Here is an 18,683-nt window from a genome sequence, read left to right as displayed (position 1 = left end):
ACTGGCAAGCTAGGGGTTAAATACTATTTAAATTAAATTAAATTAGCTAAATGGCTCTGAAAGGAGCGTTTAGGTTTTTAAAAAATTACAACAACAAAAATTAACCCCTAAAAAATGCACAGACAGCAAAAAATTACAGCTATGCTAATGCCAGTGATGTATAGCGATCACTGGCAAGCTAGGGGTTAAATAGTCTTTAAATTAAATTAAATTAGCTAAATGGCTCTGAAAGGAGCCTTTGAGTTTTTAAAAAAAAATACAACAACAAAAATTAACCCCTAAAAAAATGCACAGACAGCAAAAAAAAGTGCAGCTGTGCTACTGCCAGTGATTTATAGTGATCACTGGCAAGCTAGGGGTTAATGGCTCTGAAAAGAGCCTTTGGATTTTAATTTTTTTTAACAAATAAAAGAAATAAATCTCTCTCTGCTAAAATACAGGTCTCTCTCTTTCTCCAACAAAATGGCAAGTGAGGAGAGGGAGGGAGATCCACACTGATCAGAGTCAATATTTACAAATATTGACATGATCAGACAAATGGGGTATTTTATTATTATTTTTTTTTTTTTTCTAAGAAGGCTCAGATTGGGTGACCCTAGCTTGCCCCTATGGTGAGACAGGCTAGGGACACCCCCAGATGCCCCATGATGCACCGGGCATCGCCATTTTGGAAGCCTCATGGGGGAGGGGGGGGGGCGCTATATGTGGGGCTTTTTAATATTATATATTAATTTTTTTTTTACATTTTTATTTTTATTTATATACTAACTAAGTGCCTCGACCCACCGAGGCACTTAGCACACTAGCAGAGCATCGGAAGCGTGTCCGATCGCTTCCGATGCTCTGCTGCACTGCCGGGCTCCACGTGGAGCAAAACCGGAAGTGATCACTCAAGGGGGAGTGATCGCTCCGGTCCCGGCACTCCGTAACAGCACTGCAGGGATGCCCAGACATCGAGGCATCCCTGCAGTACTGTAATAGTGCCTGGAAGCGATCTCGATCGCTTCCAGCACTCACTTTAGCCGAGGACGTGCAGGGTACGTCGTCAGGCGTTAACTGCCTTTTTTTTTCAGACGTACCCTGCACGTCCTCGGTCACTAAGGGGTTAAAGGGACAGTCTAGGCCAAAATAAACTTTTTGATTCAGATAGAGCATGTAATTTTAAACAATTTTCCAATTTACTTTCACCAATTTTGTTTTGTTTGCTTGGTATTCTTAGTTGAAAGCTTAACCTAGGAGGTTCATATGCTAATTTCTTAGACCTTGAAGCCCACCTCTTTCAGATTGCATTTTAGCAGTTTTTCACCACTAGAGGGTGTTAGTTCACGTATTTCATATAGATAACACTGTGCTCATGCACGAGAAGTTATCTGGGAGCAGGCACTGATCGGCTAGACTGCAAGTCTGTCAAAAGAACTGAAAAAAGGGGCAGTTTGCAGAGGCTTAGATGCAAGGTAATCACAGAGGTTAAAAGTATATTATTATAAATGTTAGTTATGCAAAACTGGGAAATGGGTAATAAAGGGATTATCTATCTTTTAAAACAATAAAAAGTCTGTTGTAGACTGTCCCTTTAAATGTACATTCTATTGCAATCAAATATCCTCTGTTGGCAAAAAAATATACAAGTTGTACTTTTAGAATTACAATGAGTCTTCAAAGTGGGCACTGTCATCAATACCTGGGTTTTTAATGTAAAGCTACAGATTTTCTGTAGCATTAACCTAGAGATTTTATTACTATTACTAGATTTTATTTACTGCGTTTACTTTATATATTTAAATAAAGTCATATGTCTTCAAGCTGCTTAGAGGTCCATTCTGCAAAGTGTGAGCAAACAGAATCCCAGAGGGAATGCTCACACCATGCCTCATGTCTCCAAATCACTATGGGCCAGATTACGAGTGGCGTGCTAACAATTACAAAAATACATTACAAAGTACAGTTACTCTTATAACACTGTCTAATAAAAATTAAAAAACATGCACAAAAAAGTTATAATGGCTCAAAGATATGAGGTCTCAAAAAAGGTAAGCAAAGGGCTTTAACATAGAGATACATAAAAAACATCTCTAAAGATGTATATATATATATGTTTATATGTGTGTACAGATGTATTTTTTTTGTGTATTTATGTATTTACAGACATATACATACAGTATATATATATAGAAATAGATATTCTTATATTTCTGTATATATCTATATCTATATATAATCATGTATATACACTCACCGGCCACATTATTGGGTACACCTCTTCAATTGCTTGGTAACACAAATTGCTAATCAGCCAAACACATGGCAGCAACTCAATGAATTTAGGCATTTAGACATGGTGAAGACGACTTGCTGAAGTTCAAACCGAGCATCAGAATTGGGAAGAAAGGGGATTTAAGTGACTTTGAATGTGGCATGGTTGTTGGTGCCAGACGAGCTGGTCTGAGTATTTCAAAAACTGCTGATCTACTGGGGTTTTCACGCACAACCATCTCTAGGGTTTACAGAAAATTGTCTGAAAAAGAGAAAATATCCAGTGAGTTTGGATGACAATGCCTTGTTGATGTCAGAGGTCAGAGGAGAATGGGCAGACTGGTTCAAGATGATAGAAAGGCAACAGTAACTCAAATAACCACTCGTTACAACCAAGGTATGCAGAATGCTGTCTCTGAATGCACAACACATTGAACCTTGAAGCAGATAGGTTAAGCAGCAGAAGACCACACCGGCTGCCACTCCTGTCAGCTAAGAACAGGAAACTGAGGCTACAATTCTCACTGGCTCACCAAAATTGGACAAAAGAAGATTGAAAAAACATTGCCTGGTCTGATGAGTCTTGATTTCAGCTGCAACATTCAGATGCTTTGGTAATAATTTGGTGTACCAATTGAGCATCGTTTAAACGCCACAGCCTACCTGAGTATTGTTGCTGACCATGTCCATCCCTTTATGACTACAGTGTACAGAGGAGTCGGATGGCGACGCCGGAGGGGCGGTAGGAAACACCGCAAGCAATTTACCCCCAGTACAGAGCGTTAAAAAAGCCAAGCAGACCCGCTGGAACAGCCGTGGAAGGGGCCAACAGAGACAATAAGAACTGCACAAAATGCGGTGAGTGAGCCGGTCGGCTCCATTGTGAAGCAAGTGAAAGAGAGAAAATTGATTTGTAGTGGGGACACTAAGGGAATACAGTTGAACGCTCACTATGACAATGTCGATAATTTGAAAAATGTGGACATTTATGTTCAAGATGAACAACCAATTGGGAAAGTTTCTGACATGTTACCTAAAGGAATTGTTAGTGTTAAAAATTATGATATTGTGCACAACATTTCAGGAATAGATTTTTCTGATAGAGAGTTGTCTTTTCTAAATAAAGGTTTATCATATTGCCCTGTGAATAAAGGTAATCTGTTTCAAATAAAACAGGAGCTACATAAATTCTTTAGATCTATAAAATTAAAAGTATTTTTTGACAAAAACACTGATATTGGTGACACTGGTGTTCACATTGAGGATAAAGGTTTATTAACCTGCAAATCTGTTGGTTTGAAAAAAAAAACAGTGGTTTCAATCCCAGTGTCACTGATAACAGTGTTAATACTTTCTTTGAACTTGTTCTTGGTGAGGTTGAAAAGTTATTTTTAAAACCAGATTATATTTTTGATAAAAAATAAAGCTAAATTTCAAGCTGATTTAACTTCACTAAGAGCAATTCGTGAAAAGAAAGGGTTAACTATCAAGGGTGCAGATAAGGGTGGCGCCCTTGTCTTAATGAAACAGGAGTATTATGTTGATGAAATTATGCAACAATTAAATGATGATTCCGTATATGTGGAGGTTGGTTTTGATCCGACATATAAAATACAGAGTGAAATTTTTAACATTCTATCTAATGCAGTAAAGAGTGATTTAATCTCTAAGGATTTAAGTGAATATTTACAAATTAAACATCCAATAAGACCTGTAATATATTGTTTACCTAAGATCCACAAAAATAAAGATCTACCGCCGGGTAGACCCATTGTAGCTGGTACAGGCTCCATATTCTCTAATATTGCTATTTTTTTAGATAAAATTTTACAGCCCTATGTTGTGAAATCATCCTCATATATCAGGGATACTTATGATTTTTTGAGAAAAGTAGAAAATCTTGATTTACCATATCAGAAAGTTATCTTATTTACTTTAGATGTATCTAGTTTGTACACATCAATAAAACATACAAGTGGAATAACTGCTGTAATGAAGATGTTATCTAGTGACCAAAAATACAGTTTAGCTCAAATACAATTTTTTGTGAATTTATTAGAAGTTATCTTGTATGCTAATTATTTTTTATTTAAGGACACTTTCTATTTCCAGAAGAAGGGGACAGCTATGGGGTCCAATGTCGCCCCTACATATGCCAACATATTTATGATTAATTTTGAAGAATTGTTTGTCTATGAACATCATTTATTTAAACAATATGGCGCCACCTGGTGGCGTTTCATAGATGATGTGTTTGGCATATGGTATGGCGACATTGGATCCCTATTGGCATTTGTTGACGATTTGAATTGTTCAGTTAATGGTATAAAATTTACTTTAACATACGATGAATGCTCGATCCAATTTTTGGATACTAGAGTATATAAAGGTGTGGATGGTTTGAAAATTGATATTTATTCCAAACCTACTGATAAAAATAACACATTATGGTTTGAGAGTTTCCACCCACCCACCACCTTTAAGGCTGTCCCAAAAAGTCAACTCCTTAGGGTTGATAGGATCGTGTCAGATCCTACCATTAAGGAGGTTCGCCTAAAGGAAATGTCAGATAAATTTATCTCAAGAGGTTATCCAAAGGCATTGATTGAAGACATAAAACAAGATGTGAGCCTAAATAGTAACAGATCCAAAACAGTAGGGAAAGTAAAGAACATGAATTGTTCTAAAAATTCAGAGAGGATTAAATTTATATCTCAGTATAATACAAGAAGTCACCAAATTAATAAAATCATTCGTAAATATTGGTACATTCTATCTAAGTGTCACCCAGATATAGGGGCCTTTTCAATACCACCTATGTTAGCCTATAAACGTGGCCCTAATACTAAAGATAAATTGGTGAAAGCAGACATTGGGGCTAAGAAAAAACAAATTCAGGGTACAATAACTGGTCAAAAACGAAAAGGATGTTTCCCGTGTCTATCGTGCATTAATTGCAACTCTATGATTAAGGGTGATACCTTTTAGTCACCCATATACAGGCAGAAAATACTCCATAAATGAATATTTGACTTGTAGGTCAGAATACATTATTTATGCAATTAAATGTCAGTGTTCCTTGATGTATATTGGTCAATCGACCAGGGAAGCACGAGAAAGAATTTCTGAGCACAAGTCAAATATTCGTTGTGGTAAAAAGGATGCTCCAGTGGCTGGACACTTTATAAAGGCGGGCCATAGAATAAGTCAATTGCGTTTCCAAATCATTGAAAGAGTTAATACACCTAGAAGAGGGGGTGATAAGGAGAATATATTAACTAGGAGAGAAACATTCTGGATCAATGAATTAGGTACCTTATGGCCCAGAGGTTTAAATAGAGAATGTAATTGGACTGCCTTTTGGTGACTGAATAAAATTCATTTTAAATAGAATCCAATAAAATTTAATAAAATGGAATAAGTATAGGACTTTTTTTGTAATATTATACTATATAAATGAATGTGCATTCTAATGTAAATATTAATATGACATTAGTATGAGATTAAGGGGCCCATTTATCAAAGGGCTTGCGGACCTGATCCGACACTGCGGATCAGGTCCGCAAGACCTCGCTAAATGCGGAGAGCAATACGCTCTCCGTATTTAACATTGCACTAGCAGCTCACAAGAGCTGCTGGTGCAACGCCGCCCCCTGCTGACTCGCGGCCAATCGACCGCCAGCAGGGAGCTGTCAATCAACCCGATCGTATTCGATCGGGTTGATTTCCGGCGATTCCTGTCTGCCTGTTCAGAGCAGGCGGACAGGGTTATGAAGCAGCGGTCTTTAGACCGCTGCTTCATAACTTGTGTTTCTGGCGAGTCTGAAGACTCGCCAGAAACACGGCCCTTCAAGCTCCATACGGAGCTTGATAAATGGGCCTGCATATGTCTCTATAAATTTAAATAGATACACTATGTTGAATAGCTAATATTGACCAATTATATGAGTGCATCCATATAGTGATGAATTGAAAATCAAAATAAAGATGAAGTTAACCGATTGAAATAACTATATCAAATCGATTGATTCATCTAGGATACACTTGATATATATTTTTTAATTCAATATATTGTGGTTATTAAAACATTAATGAAATTCTCAATGTATTTTATTATATTTTTTATTAATATGCAATTTTGTAATACTGATCAATTTTTAATATAGAATAAGAATTTTTTCACATATGATATGAGAGATATAATTGTTTAACAATATGATGTTGATTCACTAGGTGGCAATATTGAGGCCATTAATGTGCACTTTGATATATATTTGTATGCTAAATGATGGTTCTCCACTAGAGGGCAACATTTTATCACTTTTCAATCACAATATTTGGCGCCATTAGGGCTATTTAAATGTTTGTTCACTAATGTTTGGTTAAGCTTGAGAAAAGGCCAAGTGTGGGCCTGAAACGTCGCTTCTTCATCCCTGTTTGCATAATAAAAGTCTTTTGTTGCACCAGCTGGAACGATCTCTGTTTCTATGACTACAGTGTACCCATCACCTGATGGCTACTTTCAGCAGGATAATGCCCGTCACAAAGCTCAAATCATAAATCATCTCAAACTGGTTTCTTGAACATGACAATGAGTTCACTGTACTCCAATGGTCTCCACAGTCACCAGATATCAATCCAATTGAGTATATGTCAATATGGACCAAACTCTCTGACGAATGTTTCCAACACCTTGTTGAATCTATGTCACAAAGAATTAAGGCAGTTCTAAAGGCAAAAGGGGATCTAACCTGGAACTAGCAAGGTGTATCTAATAAAGTGGCTGGTAAGAGTATATGGTATAGCTATATATAGTACCAAAATACCATCATATATATATATATATATATGTAGAAATATGTATTTGTTAATAAATAGAACATATTCTGCTATGCAAAGAATATTAGAATAGGAAATATTAATATTTTCATGTTGGGTTAGCGCACTTGAAAATATTCGATCGGGTTTGCGCAAAAGTAGGGTGTTTTTTTCCACTTTTCTTTGCTCCATTGACTTCAATAGGGGAATACGTTAATTTGAGTGATATCCTAGGGTTGCCTAGGGTTGTAATATGAGTACTTCCTGACGCGCACCAAAAGCTTACTTCTAGCAGAGTTAGTGCGTGAGGGGTAGCACAAAAACTTGTAATCTGGCCCTAAATGTGTTAGAAATTTAGCATAAAGATGGCAAGTATTTTTGTGCCAAATGTGAGGTACAGAAAATATATGATAGGTTTTTACCCAGAATAATGCAAGTATCATGCAATGTCTCGGGTTACCACCCAATCAGTATTTTACAGACAAGGACGGTATTTTTAAGGTTCAGGTCAAAGTTGAAAATAAAGAATAAATATAGAAAGAAAGGTGATATCATGGTGAAACGTCTTCTAAGTGTGTTAGAATTATTTGTAAACCAATCATTATTTAATATCAGTCCTAACAGCTTTAGTTCCTAAATTATGCTGTATAATTATGTATGCAAATTTATGCTAACGAGCATGACCAGTTTTTGTTTCCACAAAATTCAGACATTTGAATTAGAGGTGCAGAGGTATCTATATGGCTCCATTTTGCCATTTGGTTGTATTTTTTTAAGCATCTCTTAGAGGTGAATGATTATACATGATTACAAATGTATTGGAAACCAATAGGAAACTATTCAATGTTGGGACTCTCTTTCCCTCTTTTTTTTTTCTCAGCTTGCTGGGCCCTGTTGTCCCTGGTCGGCAGATATATCCTAACACACTTGGTACTGTATTCTCGCCATGCCTGCATCTTAGTTTATATTAACTACATGTTACTTTACTTCCATGTATTTATAAATATTTAATATTCTGGAAAGACCTTCTTATGCCACAACCAACTGCAATTGGAGAGCATTTTATTTTTATATGTTTGAACCATAATATGTAATGGCCTGTACTTCTATATTGTATTGTCCTACCTCTTAATGTATTTTTGTGAGCCAATGTAAGACTGTATAAAATGTGCTGTAAGACATCCCATAAAGAAGTTTCTACTTAGGGCACTGCTGAGGAGTCTGGGAGCTTCTGTGTTTATTAGGATAGTTAGCCAGGACTTTTCACACACACACACACACATATATATATATATATATATATATATATATATATATATATATATATATATATATATATATATATATATATATATATATATATATATATCCAAGCAGTTTCCAGATCAGCCCACCAAGAGACAACAGCCTGGGTGCAGATATAAATAGCATATGAAACAGAGGTAAATGCACTCTCAGGACTTCCACAAATTTCTTTATTGGAACGTTTTCGGGGTTCACAACCCCTTCATCAGCATGATCAGCATGAACCCCGAAAACGTTCCAATAAAAAAATTTGTGGAAGTCCTGAGAGTGCATTTACCTCTGTTTCATATATATGTATATATATATATATATATATATATATATATATATATATATATATATATATATATATATATATATATATATATATATTTTAATATAATTTTTATTGAGGTAATATATAGAGCAGTACAAAATAAACACTTACACAGACCCTCAACTCGTAAGGACAAATAGTAGTAGTATACAGTACCGCATATAAACCAAACATTATCACAATATTATAAAGCATAGTTAACAACATACAGTTAAATATCTAAAGTCAGAGAAAATGCTAATATTTAAATTCTACCTATGTGAAGATGCAATAATGAAATATGTTGAAGATGCAATAATGAAATATTTACATCTGGGATATTATGCCAGGAAAAATTTTCATAGTGCTAAGTAACCTTTTTGATACATTTTGAAATCATTAGGTGGATAAAGAACCCAAATATGTGCTATTTCTGGCATATGAGATGAATCTTTTGCTAAAAATATTGGTTAAAAATAATCTGCGTCTTACATTTCAAACATTTGAGGGTTTAAGGCTGTATATTATGAAATGACATCATTTACATCAAGAGCAGGTGCGGGCTACTTTATTGAACTGAATACCATGATTTTCTTTCTTTCTTTCAGTTCCTGAGGATGGTAGACGCATGTTCCAGTTTTCTAACAGAAGCTCTTCATCCAGAAAATTGTGTTGGAATTTTAAGACTTGCTGACACTCATTCCCTGGACTCCTTAAAACTGCAGGTTCAGAATTATATTATCCAAAACTTTGCTCAAGTAATGAACCATGAGGATTTTTTGGAATTACCATTTGAAATTCTTTACAAGATTCTAAAAAATGATGATCTCTATGTCACGGAAGAAGCACAGGTGTTTGAAACTGTTGTAAACTGGGTACATTATAAACAGCAAGAAAGATTTCCTCTCTTGCCAAAAATATTGGAATGTGTTCGCCTTCCCTTATTAGATCCTTGGTATTTAGTTGGAACAGTAGAAGCCAATGAACTCATTAGACAAAGTCCTGATGTGTTTCCATTATTGCAAGAAGCGCGCATGTATTATTTCACAGGAAATGAGGTGAGTAAAAACCTTTGTAAATGCTTAGGATTATAATTATAGATGGATGTGTAATGTATCTTTAATGATTTCCCATGATGCTGTTTAATACTTAAGTTGTACAATGGGATGGAATATTATGTCTTGAAATATGTTTTCACTGCTGAAAAAACCTAAATACCAGCAAACTGTGAATGTGGGTGTATGTGACCTACGGTATGCTCTAAAGTAGTATTCTTAATACACTTTATAATAAACGCTGATAGATTTTTCAACAATCATTTTTTTTCTACTTTAAAGAGTACATTGCAGAAAAATGCTTCTAAACTAAATCTGAAATCTGCTGATGTGCATCTCAATCTCTTTTGAAATAACTTTTATAGGGACAAGAGTCAAAATTAAACTTTCATAATTTAGACAGCGGATTCAATTTACTTCTATTAAAAAATGTACTTTGCTTTCTTGCTATTCCTTGTTTAAAAGCATACCAAGGTAGCAGTGGAGGTCCAGACATAGGGGTCAATTTACTATTGTGCGGACGGACATGATAGGATGTAGCCTATCATGTCCGCCGCACATCGATAAATGCCAATAGCATACACTGTCAGCATTTATCATTGCACCAGAAGTGCAATACCGCCCCCTGCAGATTTGCGGCCAATCAGCCGCTAGTAGGGGGTGTCAATCAACCCGATTGTATTCGATCGGGCTGATTGCCTCAGAGGTGGCGGACGAAGCATAGTGGGTCGGAAGAAGCATCCGCTGCTTCATAAATCGACCCCATACTGTATGAGCAGCATGGGCTCTGCCCTACCATTTAAAATGCTCCAAAAAATGATTTTTTGTCATTATTTTATTTTTTATTATAATGTTAATTTTTTATGTACATTAAGGTTAGTAATATTTTATGCAATACTTTTTTAATTCAGTGAAAGCTTGTGTATAAAGTCATAATTTTTTTTATTATTTTTATTTTGGAATTACATACAAAATAATGTGTACAGGCATAAGGGTCAACATGCCACAAAGAAAGTACAGAGTAGACCTAACAACATCTAATAGAAAATGAGACAGTCCATTTTTTAACCCCTAATGTACTCAGTTAGGTCACTCTTGGACCTCCAAAAAAACATGAATTGATATATGAGGGGGTATTATAGGGCCAAATAAACATAAATAAGATATAATATACTTCAACTGGACAGTTAGGGGCCGAATTATCATTGTGCGAGCGGACATGATCCGATATTGCGGATCATGTCCGCTGCACATTGATAAATGCCGACAGCATACGCTCTCTGCATTTATCATTGCACCAGCAGTTCTGGTGAACTGCTGGTGCAATGCCGCCCCCTGCAGATTCGCGGCCAATCAGCCACTAGCAGGGGGTGTCAATCAACCCGATCGTATTCGATCAGGTTGATTTCTGCTGATGTCTGTCTGCCACCTCTGAGCAGGTGGACAGGTTATGGAGCAGCGGTCTTTAGACCGCTGCCTCATAACTTGTGTTTCCGGTGAGCCTGAAGGCTCGCCAGAAACACAGGGCATCAAGCATCATACGCAGCTTGATAAATATGCCCCTTAGAGTGTGGGCTATTATAACTGATCTATGAGACCTCTCTGTCAGCAAGAGCACTGCTAAGAAACAGACTATTTTGGTGGTCAAAGTACCCATTATATTGCTACAGTGCGAGGGATACATTATACTACATGTGGTTACTATGAGTAGACAGGTTTTTCTATAACATTGCAGATAGTATTGCCTTATGTTCCTTAAGATAAATCAGATGAGCCTTGCATAGAGATAGAGATAAGGGATGAGGGTCGGGATGGAAGGTAGCACAGGAAAGGTTACTTTTAGAGTAATTATAATATCCTATTATAGATGTGAGCGAGCCGGCAATTTAAAGGTAGTAAATGACTGTGTTATATGTTATGTTAGTGCAGCCCTCTGATGGTTAAATAGATGTACTGACATCTTCTTAGAGAGTTTTGTGAGATCAGCGTTTTATAGACATCATAATACAATATATGATGACAATTATTGTCTAATGTGTGGTGGTCGAGTATACTATTCTGCCTGCAGCCTGGGCTGCCAGCCACAAGGCAAGAGTCCAAACATTACAACAATTTTCCATCATAAGTCAAAGCAATACGATGAGAAGGAAGTGGTAATGTTGTGCTATGCTGCCTCCCTCTGTGAAATTAATGTGATATGGGTGAATTAAACGTTTCTTAGCCCTGCAGGGTCATGTACAATGCCAACATATCAAATAAACATTTAGCTATGAGATAAAATTTAACTGTAATATAACAATAACACAGGAGTATACTTGTTTCTATATGAAATAGTCCTCTCCTTGGGAACTTGTGGAGAAAGTCATGGTATATTAACCTTGTTTAGAAAACAAACGCAGACATGTAAAAGGAAAAACAAAACTCTATAGCAGGATACATAACGCTCGACATGTCCTCTTTTATCTATCCCTCTCCGAACTCAGAGGTATGTCTTCCTCTATGGTTGCAAAGAAAGTTTTCTTTATAAGTTTTTAAATGAGGTTGTTGGTGGATCAGATGGGGGGGATTCATGTGGGTGATAGTTAGGGTATGCTGTAGGTTTTTGCTCCGTGGTAGCATGGGGCCAAGCAGGTCCAGTAGTTGTACCGTGCAATGGCAGTGCTGTTGTCAACCTCTCTTTCGCCTTCAATGTTGCATTCTGTATGGTGTCCTTTCGAGGCCCCGTGGAGTCCAGACTCACAGAGGCCTGTTACGGTGAGGGCTGTTACGTTATAGATCTTGTATCCTGCAGAGCAGGTAGCGGCTTGTTTTGCAAGAATCGATTGAGGTCTTGTTGGTAATTTTGTGCTGTGTGCAGCTCTAGGTGTGTTGGGGGCCAGCTGCAAATGTACAAGGCCACATGGGTCCTGTGGTATGTTCAGAAAGTCTGGTGTCACAATGCCGGTCTTTTTCTCCATGTGTAAGCACTGTAACAATTAGTTATATGGTGCTTTTTCTATGAATTTTAATATGAGGTTTTGGATTTTTGCGAAGAACTCCTCGTGTCTCATCAGGCTATTCCCTTCCACCATGTCTGCCATCACAAGCTCCATCAGTTGGTATTAACTTGTAAATGGTGTTTCATTTTTCCCTGCTGCAGAGATCATATTATTGCTAATTAAGCAAGTCGGTAAATCAGCTTAATGTCCAGCTAAAGTTGAGAAGTTTAAGAATTTCACTATGTCAGGCTTTGCTGACTGCACTGATAACTCGGCTCTTCCCAGGGTGGTGTGGATGCCTAGCAGTAGGCCACCGCCTTAGGCCTTATTGATCTGATCTAAGCCCCCAGTGTCATATAAACAGCTAAGAATGGTTGAGATGGGGCCACAATTAATAAGAAAAGTGTGTCCTATACAGAACGCTGCACGGACACGCCCCCATAAAGTCATGCTGTTCTGATAACCACTTTTCCTATTCTGTCTCTTTTTCTATACTATAAGTAGTATTTTGAGGAACACCCTCTAATGGTTCTAATGATTCAGTGCAGGGTTGATAGCTGTGATATAATTTAATTTTGTAAAAGCTGCCTAACAATAGGAATGAAACCAGTGATGTTATAAACTGTATTTAGGGGGAGCCCTTACTATTGCCCTCCCACATTCAGCAGTGTTCTGGACTTGATAGTTTTAGTTAGGGCAGGAGATTCAGCTACAGGGAGAGAGTCCATTTCAATTCCTTGTTAGAGGTTAATAGCAGTGGGAACTTTAATGTTATCATTCTGTATTTATGAGTGCTCACAGGTATAATAACAGGGGTTGTAAGGGCTGATCTTTAGAGGCCTACTTATCAAGCTGTCAACTGTGCTGCATTCGCCGGCACCAATACGCTCGCCTGACATCGCCTAACATCTCGGTCGCGGATCTGAATACACTCTCCATATTTATAACAAAAGCTGTCAAAAAGCCGCGCACCAAGCGGACTGTTGTTAACTAACAATCATCGATCTCGCTGCTTTTCAGCTTTTTCCCATCTTTATTTATAGCCTGTCACTAAACACTGCCACCATACTAAAATCTTTAACCCCAATCCCGCCGCTCCCAGACCCCGCCGCAACTAAATAAAATTATTAACCCCCATCCCGCTGCTCTGGAGCCCACTGCAACTTTAATAAAGTTATTAACCCCTATCCCGCTGTTCCCCGAGCCCACCACAACTAAATAAAGTTATTAACCCCTATTACTCCGCACCCAGACCCCGCCACAACTAAATAAAATTATTAACCCCCATCCCGCTGCTCTGGAGCCCACCGCAACTTTAATAAAGTTATTAACCCCTATCCCGCCGTTCCCCGAGCCCACCACAACTAAATAAAGTTATTAACCCCTATTACGCCACTCCCCGAGCCCACCACAACTAAATAAATGTATTAACCCCTAAACCCCTGGCCTCCCACATCACTACCACTTACTAAACCTATTAACCCCTAAACCAGCCCCCCACATCGCCATAAACTAAATTAACCTATTAACCCCTAAACCTAACAACTTACCTTTAGAATTAAAATAAACTATATTAAACTAATAATTAATCTACCCTAACTATTATACTAAAAATAAATTAAACTATATTAAACTATTAATTAAGCTACCCTAACTATTATACTAAAATTACATTAAACTATATTAAACTATTAATTAACCTACCCTAACTATTATACCAAAATTACATTAAACTAAAAATTAAATTAACTATATTATATATTTAAAAACCTAACCCTACTCAAATTATTTAAATCTGCTATTAAAAATTACTAAGTTGCAAAAAAACCTAACAAGTAAGTTACACAAAATAAAAAACACTAAGTTACAAAAAAATAAATAAACACTGTTACACAAAATAAAAAAAAAATTATGAAATATTTAAACTAATTACACCTAATCTAATAGCCCTATGAAAATAAAAAAGCCCACCAAAAATAAAAAAAACCTAGCCTACAATAAACTACCAATGGCCCTTAAAAGGGCCTTTTGCGGTTCATTTCCCCAAAGAAATCAGCTCTTTTAGCTGTAAAAAAAATACAAATACCCCCCAACAGTAAAACCCACCACCCACACAACCAACCCCCCCCCCAAAAAAAATCTATCTAAAAAACCTAAGCTCCCCATTTCTCTGAAAAGGGCATTTGGATGGACATTGCCCTTAAAAGGGTTATTTAGCTCTTTTTCCGCCCAAAGTCCCTAATCTAAAATTAAAACCCACCCAATAAGTGGTAGTGATGTAGGAGGTCAGGGGTTTAGGTGTTAATAAAATAAATGTATTTAGTTGTGATGCTCCGGAAGCGGCGGTATAGGGGTTAATAACTTTATTACAGTTGCGGTAGGGGCTGGGAGCAGCAGGATAGGGGTTAATAACTTTAGGTGGCGGCGATGTCGGGGCGGCAGATTAGGGGTGTTTAGACTCGGGGCTTATGTTAGGGTGTTAGGTGTAAATGTAACTTTTATTCTAGCATAGAAATCAAGGGGGTATCGGGCAGCAGCAAACATGAGCTTTCGCTGCTTTCAGACTCCCATTGATTCCTATGGTATCCGCGGCCTCCAGGGTGGCGGATTGAAAAGCAGGTATGCTGGGCCGGAATAGTGGCGAGCGTACCTGTTAGAATGTTGATAACTAGCAAAAATAGTCAGATAGTGCCAAATTTGTATTCGGAACATCTGTAATGACGTAAGCATCGATCTGTGTCGTACTGAGACTGGCGGATTGTATATTACGTCACAGATTTCAACTTTTGCCGGTCTGTAGGCTTTGATAAATGAGGCGAATCAGGCTCGCCACAATTACACTACGGAATTCCAGCGTATTTGCGGTTGACGGCTTGATAAATTGGCCTCTTAGTCACGTGTTATTTTTACTGTGTGATTGAGCCTCACTGCAACATTTTTAACAGGGTTTAACAGTGGTTTGGAAATGCCATTACTACTGATTTTTTTTCTTCTGATGATTTTTGGGAATTGTAGTTCCCAAAAATCTCCCTTCTAGATATAATATATAAGTGGAACTGCAATCAGGGATAAATGACCCTAGCACTGCTAACTAAAAAAATATAGATATTACTAGTTTTAGAATGGTGAGGAGCTCCTTGACAGTTTGTCATGAGAAAAACTCATTAGGAGATGCTATTATTTAATGATACAGATGAAAGAGCAACGTTTACACATTGATCAATTCATATTAATAATAATCATGATAATTTTTATTATTTTTGGAGGAGGGGCAGAAAAATTTTAAATGCTGTTAACATTTACAATTAAACTAATACTGCAGTATTGGTTTTGTCCTTTTCCTCATTGTCTCTACCTTCCTGGTGGAGAAGGACACAAGTTGACTACAATTTCTCTTTAATATTTTTAATAATACTCCAAAAAAATAGAATTTCTGCTGCCATAAGAATCTATAAACAGATCACTGCATGAAAGTTTTAACAATCTATCGGCTAGATTACGAGTTTTGTGGTAACAGGGGTGCGGGGCTAACGTGCAGTTTATTGTCACCGCTCACTTACATACACCGCTGGTATTACGGGTTTTTATAAACCCGGCGTTAACAGACAAAAAGTGAGCGTAGAGCAAAATTTGCTTCACACTTCACTCCAATACCAGCGCTGCTTAAGTCAGCGGTGAGCTGGTTGTACGTGCTTGTGTACGATTTCCCCATAGGAATCAACGAGGAAAGCCGGCTAAGAAAAAGTCTAACACCTGCAAAAAAACAGCGTAAAGCTCAGTAAACGCAGCCCCATAGATTCCTATGGGCAAATAAAATTTATGTTTACACCTAACACCCTAAAATGAACCCCGAGTCTAAACACCCCTAATCTTACACTTATTAACCCCTAATCTGCCACCCCCGACATCGTTGCCACCTACATTATATTATTTAACCCCTACCGCTCCGGACATTGCCACCACTATAATAAACATATTAACCCCTAAACCGCCGCACTCCTGCATCACAAACATTAGTTAAATATTATTAACCGCTAATCTGCAGCCCCTTGATTGGAACAGCCAATAGAATGCAAGCTCAATCCTATTAGCTGATTGCATCAGCCAACATGGATTTTTTCTACCTTAATTCCGATTGGCTGATAGAATTCTGGAGGACCACTTCGTCTGGCTTGGATGAAGACTGAAGCTGCTTCCTTGAGGATGGATGTCCGGTCTTCAGAACAGTAAGTCGATCTTCAGGGGGTTAGTGTTAGGTTTTTTAAAGGGACATAATACTCATATGCTAAATCACTTGAAACTGATGCAGGATAACTGTAAAAAGTTGACAGGAAAATATCACCTGAGCATCTCTATGTAAAAAAGGAAGATATTTTACCTCACAATCTCCTCAGCTCAGTAGAGTTAGTTCTGTGTAAAAAGTTATACTCAACTGCTCCCAGCTGCAGGTAAAAAAATTAAAAAAATGAAGAAATGAACAGCAGCCAATCAGCATCAGCAGTGCTGAGGTCATGAACTCTTACTGTGATCTCATGAGATTTGACTTAACTCTCATGAGATTTCATAGTAAGCTTCCTTTACCTGATTGGTGAAATAATATGAGAGTTCACGACGCTCATCCCTTCAGTTGTCCCGGGACAGACACACTAATATGCTGCTTAGAAATCCTTTACAATGGGAGGTGGCTACTGAGGATTTTTTGAGGTAAAATATCTTTCTTTTTTACATAGAGATGTTCAGGTGATATTTTCTAGTCAGCTTTTTACAGCTATGCTGCATCACTTTCAAGTGTTTAAACATTTGGGTATTATGGCCCTTTAAGGGTGTATTGGGTGGGTTTTATTTTTAGGTTAGGGCTTTGGGCCGCAAAAGAGCTAACTGCCCTTTTAAGGGCAATGCCCATCCAAATGCCCTTTTCAGGGCAATGGGGAGCTTAGGATCTTTTTAGTTAGGTTTTTATTTGGGGAGTTTGTTGTATGGGTGGTGGGTTTTACTGTTGGGGTGTGTTTGTAAATTTTTTTTACAGGTAAAAGAGCTGATTTCTTTGGGGCAATGCCCCGCAAAAGGCCCTTTTAAGGGCTATTGGTAGTTTAGTTTAGGCTAGGGTTTTTTTTTATTTTGGGGGGGCATTTTTTAATGGTCTGCTTTGAATGACTGAATTTCAAAAAGCTTGAGAAGAATTATACTGAAGGATTGAGATTCAGCAGCCTTTTAAGAGTGTATACAGCTATATTGATACATATGATGTATACCTGGCCAATTTTTTTGCTTTTTAAATAGCAACTGTTGCCAGATATATTCATTCTCTTAAAGATACATCCTGTCACTTGCACAAGTGTGAATATACAGCTTTTTCATTGTATAATAAGAACTGATGATCACATTGTTTGACAGGACTGGTGTGTCTTTTTTACTCTCAAGGAGACCCCTCTTGGGATCTATCTAATTCAGAGACTCTCCATTTTTCCCCACACAGCAGGTGGTGTTGTCTTATCACCCCCTTGGGACGCTGGGGGGTGTTTTTGTTCATATTTGGAATGTATTACCATTTCTTTCTATATCATGTTGATGAATGATTTGGAATGTATGTTTGATTTTTTTTGCTCCGCTAAGCAGATCTGTTTGGTGGCTGGGGTTTGTGTGAATGTGGATTGACTGACATTTGGGATCTTCCAGTATCAGCATTAGAGTTGTTCTATATATTGTGGTGGAATTTGTTTAAGCTGATATCAAATTAAATCTTTATTTACCTAAGACTCGTTTGCTGGGATTTATTTATATGACATTAATATCTCATGTTGGGTTAGCACACTTGGTTAAAGGGACATAAAACAAGTTGGTATAGAGACAAAATATAATATGTACTTTAATTACTTTACCTGCAAATTTATACTACAGTGCCTCATCATTAACCCTTTCTTTTTAGTTTCTGAATTGTAAAGCTCTAACTCCCCCACACAATTCCTTTTATGGCTGTAT

General features: G+C 37.4%; 1 protein-coding gene across 1 annotated transcript in view; it reads left to right on the top strand.

Annotated features, from left to right (window-relative positions):
- The window catches only part of KLHL6 (kelch like family member 6), a 219,812-nt gene that overhangs the window by 99,127 nt on the left and 102,002 nt on the right, over positions 1–18,683 (top strand). The window contains exon 3 of the mRNA XM_053709877.1: positions 9,280–9,729. Within this exon, the coding sequence (XP_053565852.1) occupies positions 9,280–9,729 (450 nt within the window). The remainder of the gene's footprint in view (positions 1–9,279; positions 9,730–18,683) is intronic.

This window comes from Bombina bombina, chromosome 4 (genome assembly GCF_027579735.1).
Source record: "Bombina bombina isolate aBomBom1 chromosome 4, aBomBom1.pri, whole genome shotgun sequence".
NCBI lineage: Eukaryota > Metazoa > Chordata > Amphibia > Anura > Bombinatoridae > Bombina > Bombina bombina.
This window is presented reverse-complemented; position numbering and strand designations above follow the sequence as displayed.